The sequence below is a fragment of the Mercenaria mercenaria genome, chromosome 15, assembly GCF_021730395.1.
Source record: "Mercenaria mercenaria strain notata chromosome 15, MADL_Memer_1, whole genome shotgun sequence".
NCBI classification, from domain to species: domain Eukaryota; kingdom Metazoa; phylum Mollusca; class Bivalvia; order Venerida; family Veneridae; genus Mercenaria; species Mercenaria mercenaria.
The window spans coordinates 13,686,433-13,696,794 of NC_069375.1; the positions used below are offsets into that span (position 1 = coordinate 13,686,433).

The window sequence follows — 10,362 nt, forward strand, 5'->3', positions numbered from 1 at the left end:
ATCCCATTCTGATCATTCTTTAATGGTTTGTAATTATCAATCTTTCAAATGTACATTGTTGATGGCTGGCTGAAAGTTAATAAAGTACTGCATAAACCCAGATACCATCAAAGAAATAAAATTAAATAACTTCCATTGTATATTTTCGAATTAAAACCATTTTTGCTTAAGATAAATACAGCTGATAACAGTTTACATTCATATTGTTGTCAAAAACGAGAAGCGATTATCATGATTATATGTTTAATGATTTTGATTGACTTGAGTTATTGGACGTAAGAGGAACATATATACAAAACATTTCATTTTTTTACATAAGATGATAAGGTTATTCAGATATATGGACGGGTAAGACCCATCTATTTTTCGCACGGGTGAAAATATTGTATAAATGAGTCCTTTTCTTTATCTAGATTTATGGAAAAATATCAAAGGTATTTTAACTTTGCAAACTATGTGACAGGTCTATTACAGTCTAATCTGCCTTAACGATCACCTTGAATCAGCGGTCACCTGACGTTAACGGTCAGTTTGATACGCCCCCGACGAAATTCCCTCTATTTTATACTTTGATTCGGCGGTCACCTGCTGTCCGCCGCCAGCGGCCACTCAAATCACCTCCCAAAGCCTACAAACGGCCTGCATTAGACGGTCATCTTTTATTACATACACATACTATACTTATAATTATCATATAAATGGTATAAATTTTGTTCTGAATAAAACAGATAATCACATCGTTAAAGAACTTTTAAATGTGACGAGATACATGAAACTTCCTTAGTATTGGTGGATAAAACTGACAACTAAGATTAATAGAACGATGAATATATGTCGTCATTTCTTCATGATTTCACGCAGAACGTTAAAGTACGATATTTGTCTCGCTCAGACACAAAAGTCGGAAGACTCATGGGTAGATTCGCAGAGTTTTAAACGAAAATAAACAATATATATTTACAAGGTATAAAACTTTTGTCAAAGTACAAACCCTCATGAGAAAATATTTATGGTTTACGGACAAACTTGTTTTTGTCAGTCACGACAAGCGCATATACATGTACGAGGTCAACACATGGTGAAATACCACTGATAATAAGCAAGATAAACAAGTCTTCTCAAACGATATAGACGAAAATGAAAATTCCATACTGCAAAGCATTTTTACAAATTTTGTAAATTGTATGTACATAAATTGACAACAGGGTCAAGAATGAGATTCAAGAACACCAGTTGATATTTCCTGCTGTAATTTCTGAACTTAAATAAAACGTCTACCAACTTTTTTTGTTGGATTTAACGTCGCACCGACGCATGATAGGTCATATGGCGACTTTCCAGCTTTAATGGTGGAGGAAGACCCCAGGTGCCCCTCCGTGCATTATTTCATCACGAGCGGGCACCTGGGTAGAACCACCGACCTTCCGTAAGCAAGCTGGATGATTTCCTTACATGAAGAATTCAACGCCCCGAGTGAGGCTCGAACCCACATAGATGAGGGGCAAGTGATTTTAAGTCAGCTACCTTAACCACACGGCCACGGAGGCCCCTTACGTCTACCTAAAGTAAAATTTTAGCAATCATGACTCTTTCGATGCATGTGACAAATAAAATACTCTCGACTGAATAAAGGAGAATGGACCGTAGGTGTGTAAATATTTACTAGAATCTAGTATACAATTTTTCAATACAAGCGTACATATTTCCAAAAGCAAATGCCTAAAGTACTCTGAAGGTAGCTCTGCAGATTAGGATTCATTTTAACCCTTACCCAGCTAAATTTCTATAAGGAACTTTTCCATCTTTCAATTTGGACAGTACCATAAACTGTTCAAAGGGATGTTTTGTTGAGCCGTATATGTCACAGAACGAATATGTAAAACGAGTGAAAAATTCGACCGAATATATCACACGTGTAATATATTCGATCGAAAATAGCACGCGCATGAAACGTATATGATACATACTATGTGATGTATACGTTAGACTTAGGTGTTTTATAGGTACACCAAAACAAATACATCACATGAAGAAATGGGCAAAGAAAAATGAAATTTTCAACAAATACATCACATTTTCATCAGTTGGAAAACAGTTATTTTTAAAACATTCAAATATTATTGATACACCTTATTTATGCCTCATAGAATCTGCTAATGCTAGAGCTAGATCCACATGGCCGACCGGATCGACCCGATCGTTCCGGAAACATTGTTCGGTAACTGGACTGGTGTGGTCGGGATGATTAGTCTTATGTCTTTAATTTGTACTGATGTTTGATAATTATTGACCGAGGGGTTCGGAAAGTTATCGATAGCGTTCATGCGACCGTTGGGTGGCGGTCGAATAAGCATTAACAAGAAATTAAGAAATGGTCGGTAACTAGTCGGGCTTTATTAACAAGAGGTCGGTATGGTCGTTATAGTTTTGTCCGACATTTTTGATATGTAAAAAAGAGCGTAGCGGTCGGCAAGAGTTCTTGAAGAAGTCGTGAAAATATCATGTACTGCGGCAATCGACTCTTTATCGTTTAGAGACTGTCTTGATCGAAAACAAAATCGAAATATGATACTGGATTGCTGTACGATATCGCCACCCGATCGATGCCATCTGCTGTCCAGATTAGTTTGAACTACCACCAACACTACCACCAACACTAATATTACTACCAATACCACCATCACTACTACCACTACCACCAACACTATTACTACCACCATCTCTACTACCACTTCCACCACCACAACCACCACTACTACTACCACCGCCACTACAACTACTACCACTACCGCTACAACCACCACTGCCACTACCATTATCACTACTAACACCACTACTACCACTACCACCAGCACTACCACCAACACTACTATTACTACCAATTCCACAATCACTACTGCCACTTCCACCAACACTACTACTACCACCATCTCTACTACCACTACCACCACCACAACCACCACCACTAATACCACCGGCACTACCACTACTACCACTACCGCTACCACCATCATTACCACTACCATTTTCACTACTAACACCACTTCTACCATTACCATCAACACTACTACCAGTACGACCACCTCCAGTATAACTAGAACTACCACCACGTCTACTACTACTATCACCACTACCACCACCTCTACTACTATAGCCATCGCACCTCTACCACCACCATTACAACCACTACCACCATCACAACCACCACCTCCAATACCACCTTCACTATTACTACTATCACCACCACAACCACCATCATCATCACCACTACCTCTACCACTATCACTACCACCACTTCTACTACTACCACCACTAATACTACCACCATCACAACCACGACCACTACTGCCCTTTGAAATTTCTTTGTTTGAAATTTTTTCGTCATACTGCTGACCAAACAGTGTCCTCATGATAGTAAAATACGCTACTAAATTCATAAGCGGACCCAACCAATTTTCTCGGGGGGAGGTTGGGGGGGGGGGGGGGGGGGGGTATGGGGGGTTGGGAGGAGGGGTTCCGATCCTTACTTAAAACATGTATCTCTATACACTGACTAATTTGATGTGTGTTTTTGCGGATGTTAGTCGTTTACAAGTACATGGTTTTCAGTAAATTAAACAGGCTAAAATAGAAAAGTAGCCGACCAGCTAGGGGGTCGGGAAACATGTCTCCCCCCCCCCCACTTCCCCCCCCCCCCCCCACACACACCCGATAAGTTTGAAAATAAGCGCTTCATTTCCTACATTATGGCGATTTTAGGAGCATTCTAAATTCCAGTTTGTTTTGTTCTGCCCATTGTTTTCTCGTTTGGGGCAAACCCTTTATCTGGGGACCAAACGCCGCTCTTCATGCAATTACACGCCTCAACACGTGTATCATTGAAGGTTCCATGTTCACAGCCGTTTGAATACATCTGCGGATGTCTCTAAATTCATTTTTGTACTTTTAGCATGTGTAAATGTTGAGTTCTGCTCAACCTGGGGCTAGAGGGCGTGGACGGTAGCATGCATTTCCACTACCGTCCATGAACAGGCTCAATCATACCGTGCCTGCAACATTTTCGTTTTTGTCGTGTTGGGCGACCTGTGAAGCTTCCACCTTTCTCTATTTTATTATCACAGCAGCGTTGTTTGTGCCGTGTGGCGGCCGTAAAAAGTCTCCCCGCACATTCAATCAGGGCTGTTATATTTCGATCTTCTCAGATCGTTCAGCACGACTTTATGTCATGTTATTGGTACTGTTTAGTTTCTCAACATGACCATTTCGGCATGGGTGGTTCCAATACTCCCGCTTTCATAGCCTTGGGTATTGTATAATCACCCCTTGGATATGGTGCCTGCTTTTTAATTTTGTCTTTTGACAGTTGCTGTGATACGCAGGCTCCATAACCTCAGATCCCCTTTCTAAATTCCAGTTTGTTTTGTTCTGCCCATTGTTTTCTCGTTTGGGGCAAACCCTTTACTTTATCTGGGGACCAAACGCCGCTCTTCATGGAATTACACGCCTCAACACGTGTGTCATTGAAGGTTCCATGTTCACTGCCGTTTGAATACATCTGCGGATGTCTCTAAATTGATTTTTGTACTTTTAGCATGTGTAAATGTTGAGTTCTGCTCAACCTGGGGCTAGAGGGCGTGGACGGTAGCATGCATTTGCACTACCGTCCATGAACAGGCTCAATCAAACCGAGCCTGCAACATTTTCGTTTTTGTCGTGTTGGGCGACCTGTGAAGCTTCCACCTTTCTCTATTTTAAGAACTCATTTTCCACTGCAATTTTATATACAATATACGCCTTATTTTCACATTTTTATGAGCTCACCGGTTAAATTTGGAAAAATGATTTAAGTTAAGATTTCTTACAGGTAAAATTCTTTGGGGTTTTCTTCAGACAATTAACATAAATATGAATTGTGTCGGGGTCGTATGTAGCCGCAGCCACATATATATTGAATGCGGTACTGACATTGTCTTTTGGAAATAAAACATTTTCTTTCCTTCTTATCTTCTTATCTTCTTTCCTTTTTTATGATTTTACTTGGGGTACGGACCTCCGGACCCCTCCCCCATCAAGAACCGTGCATGAAATCGATTTTATGGACTGCACGTTTCTTTCCTCTGTGACAGCAGCACGTATATATGAAACTCATACTTTAGTTATCACCTGTATATACATTTTCTTTTCGGAATAACATCCAGTATAAAACATTACTATACATTTTTATCGGTGTAACTCTTGTGTAACAGTGTTCCGGAGACATCCATTTCCTTTGGGTCATGAAGGCCTAGGCTGTAATTTGCGTAGAGCCGAAATGCTATGACGAGGATTATCTATAAAAGTCCTAGTCACACGTGCGACCATTATAATACATTTGTTTCAAAGCGATCAACTTAAACACAGAGTAAAATTGATATAATTGCATGGCCGGATCCTGCGGGGGTCCGGGGTAGAATGGTTCCGATCCCCTTCCTAGGATGAGTTTAACTGAAGTATATTTTGTAGTTTCATGCACTTTTATATCACAACGTATACGTTTTGGTGTAAACTGTCAAAAATGACCAAACGAATATGTCACATTAGACAAATGTCTATTTAACGGTCGAATATATCACAGACGTGTTACATATTCGATCTGTGACATATAAGGCTCAACAATGCTTACCAAATAGATACCGACTGAATGGCGAACAGTGCAGAGCATGATCAGACTGCACGGAAGTGTAGGCTGTATGCACTGGTCGCAAAGGCAGAATCACTTGCCGCCAGCAGGATTAATTTTAATATAGTGTAAAATATTATTAAACCATGGTTTTCAAAGAGATATATAAAAAATTCAACCATTAGACACAAAAAGGTCATTGATCTTTTTGCTGGACTGAGTTTAAAAAGAGCTTCAAGCAAGCTTTCGTAGTCCGTGTCATTTTTTTCCAGATATTTGGCCACTAGAATTGAAGCTGTTAGCATTCGGTATTCTTCGGTTAAATTTTTTACTATAAACATTTTTGACATCATGTTTAATCTTTGGAAAGACAGTAAATTTGCAATTTTTACAAATCAATTCTTAATATGATCTATAATTTGAGGGGCTTCACTGCCAGATCGGTGAAGTGTTTAGGGGAGGATGACGGTATCAATTTGTAGTAACAAATAAATATTTACAGAGTAAATGTTACTATACGTTGCATATGACAGATATTCTGCTTCTGCTTCGATACAGTGTAGGGCCTTTTACAGTGTAGGACACCGGGGGGAGTGCGCTAGTAATACTGAGGGAGAGCAGACTTAAAGCCCTCAACTGTCTGTGCGCCGACTATCTCACTTGACAGATGGTTCCAATCCACAGTCGTGTTTATGAAAAAAGAGTTTTTATACTGTTCAGTTTTTGCAGTTTTTATTATAAAACCACGGTGGTTATTCACTATAAATCTGTCCACTATGTTTTTTTTGTATTAAAATTTGGGTCACTACTAGTTTTAATTTGTCTCTTGCTTCTAGCTGGTTTGATGAACTCGTCGGGTGGTATAGCTGGTACCAACCCCTCGACCACTTTATACAGGAAGACGAGTCGGTTGGATCTGCGACGATCTCGTAAGGGTGGAAGATCCAATTCTTGTAGCATCCTTGTCATGCAACCTTCGTTGTTGGTTTTGTAGTCATTTGTTATAAAACGTACTGCTTGACGTTGCACCCTTTCAAGTTTGGTAATGTCTTTTTGTAAGTATGGGTTCCATATAATGGCTCCGTATTCCATCAATGACCTAACCAGTGAGATGTATGCTGTTTTCTTACAGTCTTTAGTACAATTTCTAAGATTTCTACGTAGAACCGCCCTGGTAGAATTGGCTATCTTAGCAACTTTAGTAATATGTGTTGACCATGTAAGATCCTCGCTGAATGTAAGGCCTAAATAAGGATTTTCAGAAACTTGTTTCAAGATAACATTGCGTAATGTGTAAAAATTGGTGATTTATTGTTAACACTTAATAAATAACACTTTTTGGCATTAAAACGCATGCCCCATTTAGCAGCCCAGTGTTATAGTTCAACTAGGTCATTTTGTAATATTTCATAGTCCTTTTGGGAACGGATTTTTCTGTATAGTAAACAGTCATCTGCAAAAACTTGAGATTGCACTGATTGCGGTAAGTCATTTATATGACACAAGAATAAAAGAGGGCCCATCACTGTGCCCTGGGGCACACCAGAGTCTACTGTAGCTTTCTGGGAGCATTCACCCCCGACAACTACCTGCATGTGTCTGATGGTTAGAAAGTTCTTTATCCATGTGTGTATAGGGCCTTCAATGCCAAAACTTTGTAATTTGTGTAATAACTCATCATGAGGGACAGTATCGAAGGCTTTAGAAAAATCCAATATTATAACATCTGTTTGATGACCTTCATCATAGGTTTTCAGTAGGTCTTCCATGGTTACAATAAGTTGGGTTTCACACGAATAACCTGACCTAAATCCATGGTTTAAATTAGTCAAGATATTGTTCCGTTCAAGATGATTAAGAAGGTGTTTACATATAATATGTTCCAGTAATTTACATGAAACCGAAGTTAAAGACACCGGTCGGTAGTTCTCGGCAAGGTGGACATCCCCTTTCTTAAAGACGGGCGATATGTTTGCATTCACCCAGTCGTCCGGCAAGTTCCCTGTGCTTATTGAGGCTTGAAATATAGACGTCATACCAGGAGCGAGTTGTTTAGCACAATTTTTCAAAAGTACATTTGATATATTATCCGGTCCTACGGCTTTCGAGGTTTTAATTTTTAACAAAAGTTTTTCCACACCTGGGATTGTGATTTATAGTGTTGGAAGAGGTATCTTATTCACTCTTTCGAGATCAGGTAGACGTTTTCCTTCTTGCTTAGTGAACACTGAGCTAAATTGATTAAGTATTTCAGCCTTGTCTTTACTATCACTTAAAAGGGAACCATTACGTTTAAGCGGTGCTGTTCCTACAAAGTCTTGAAGTTTTGATTTAACATATCGCCAGAAGGGTTTACAATTGTTTTCTTCAAAGTCTTTTTGTATAGTTTCATTGATATAGTTCACTTCTGCTTTTTTAAATTCACGCTTACAAGCTTCTGATAATATCTAAATTGAGTCCACTGTTTTGTTCTTTTGGCATGTGAATAGAGACGAGCTTTCCTCTTTGTCATACGCTTAAGATGCTTATTGAACCATGGGACGGTGTTTCTTTTTTTAAATATCTTGGATGGAATATGTTTATCCATTATAGTCTGTATATTACATTTCAGAGTATCCCACTTCTCCTGGACGGAGTGTAATTTCATATTGACTATTTCATCAGAGAGATTTTCACACGCTTGATAAATTTCAGTCCAGTTGGCCATAGGAAACAAGTAAATCCTCCTAGGTTTTTGAACATTATAGACTGGTGATATATCTGAATCCGTCACCACCATCGCGTGGTCGCTTATTCCCGGTATACTGGTTGAAGTCTTAGTAAGAGAAGAATTGTTTGTAAATACCAAGTCCAGTATACTTTCCTGGCGAGTAGGTTGATTATGTACCTGGGTAAGACCATGTTTGATGGATATATCAATGAGAGCTTGTTGTACTGCCTTATCAGGCGCGTTAGGTGTAACTTGTAAATTATCCCAATCAATATCCGGGCAATTAAAGTCACCACCAAGTATAATATGTTTATTTTTCCCAGAGTTAGTCAGTTTTTCAAGCGAATTATCAAGTTGAGTTAGGTCGTTTAAATTCCTAAGTGGCAGGTAAAATGATGATAAATACAGGTCTTTCTTGCCCTTCATTTTAACTTTTGCCCATTCGATTTCGCATTCCGTGATTAAATGTACTTGTTCATCCGATACTAGGTCCTTTCTTACCCCGATAAACACTCCACCACCCCGTGACATACGGTCATTTCTATAAAAGTTATAGTTTTCAGGAAAGATTTCACAAGAATTAATAGCATTTCTGGATGGTTCTTTCCCAGGTTTAATGCCTTTAAGCCAAGATTCGGTGCCACATATAATATCTGGTTTAGTATATTCTATGCAAGTTGCTAATTCTTGTTTATGTTCACGAATACTACAACAATTTACTGTTAATAATCTCAAATTTATTTTCTTTGGAAGAAAGACATTGTCACTAGGTAGGGTTGATCCACGGGATGAACGACTAGATTTGGTGCGAAATAATGCACTTTGCGATGAGCGTTGAGTTCTAGCATTCGGGCTGCTAGAATGTAACGGGGTGAACGGTTCATTGAATATCAAAGAGTCAATGGTGGTTTCATTTTCTGATAATGGAAAGAAAATGTTTGAAGTTTTCAGTTCATAACTATTAAAAGTAAAGCTATCAATGTTTACACTATCACAAATACAAAAATGCCAAACGACCGATGAATGTTCTAAGTATTCATATTCTTTTGTGTCAATATCTTCGCACGACTTGTTGTGCCATACACTGCATTCATTGCAACACATACCTTTTTGAGACCAAGTAACTGGAAGGCCACAATGTCCACAGGGGAAAATCGACCCATTCTTAGTGCTTGTATTTGATTGTATGTCCCCACACATTAAAATGACTGATATAAGTAGGTATTTATTGTCAATATTTCTAGTCGAGCTGTTCAATTATTTATAAACTATAGCGGTGAAGTTTCCCTTTCCGGTCCGCCGAAATTTCAACAAAGTTCACTTTCTGACATTTAGTACTGGCAACAAAATTTATACATAGACTATTGTAACCTTCAATATGAGGTTTGTTAACTAAATTTAGGATGAATCCTAGCAATGACACGGACGTAAGTAGTATGCAGAAGTTTCCAGACGTCGAAATCTTGGAGGCAGCCATCTTGGTTTTTGGATCGCCTCGTGGTCGAGGGGAGGAAAAACCAGTTAGTTTTACTTCAAAGACCCATAATTAATATTTCACACTTGGCAGGTTTGGTCACCAATGAATACAAACCACTATACACTCAAAAAGTAGTACTAAAAGTTATATTAACTCTTCAAAATTTAATAAAAAACGGAGATTTTTCTCCGTAACAAAAAAACACGACTTCACTCTTCGCGCATGCGCACTCCACCATCCGCCAGATATATGGCACTGTTTTTTTTTCAGTTTTCATAAAACTCATCCGTATATGACCCAACGCAAATAAGAACCACACGCGATATATCGTGCTACTATGACTTATGTGTTTGTCCCTCTCTATCATTTAAATTATATCTTTGTATTAAGACTGTGATCTACAATTTAGGGGTCTTCACTTCAATAAAACCTTGATTTGTTGATACAATATACTGCTCATATAGGCCCTTGTACGAACAACAATGTACCGAGCCATTTGCGACAGTAAGCCTTACC

General features: G+C 38.9%; 2 protein-coding genes across 2 annotated transcripts; both read right to left on the reverse strand.

Moving 5' to 3' along the window:
- Positions 1-2,622: 2,622 nt before the first annotated feature.
- LOC128548698 (loricrin-like) lies at positions 2,623-3,410 on the reverse strand. The gene is made up of 2 exons (XM_053524064.1): positions 3,164-3,410; positions 2,623-3,083 (listed from the first exon to the last, which is right to left on the reverse strand). The coding sequence occupies exons 1-2, from the start codon at positions 3,408-3,410 to the stop codon at positions 2,623-2,625; spliced, it is 708 nt and encodes a 235-aa protein (XP_053380039.1).
- A 4,650-nt stretch (positions 3,411-8,060) lies between these two features.
- On the reverse strand, positions 8,061-9,473 carry LOC128548699 (uncharacterized). The gene has a single exon (XM_053524065.1). It carries the CDS (start codon positions 9,471-9,473, stop codon positions 8,061-8,063), a length of 1,413 nt encoding a protein of 470 aa, XP_053380040.1.
- Positions 9,474-10,362: the final 889 nt, after the last annotated feature.

Coding starts and splice junctions, on each gene's coding strand:
- LOC128548698 (XM_053524064.1), bottom strand. CDS start 3,410: ATGAGGACACTGTTTGGTCAGCAGTATGACGAAAAAATTTCAAACAAA. Junction 3,084..3,163: donor TTGTAATGGTGGTGGTAGAG/GTGCGATGGCTA, acceptor GTTATACTGGAG/GTGGTCGTACTGGTAGTAGT.
- LOC128548699 (XM_053524065.1), bottom strand. CDS start 9,473: ATGTGTTGCAATGAATGCAGTGTATGGCACAACAAGTCGTGCGAAGAT.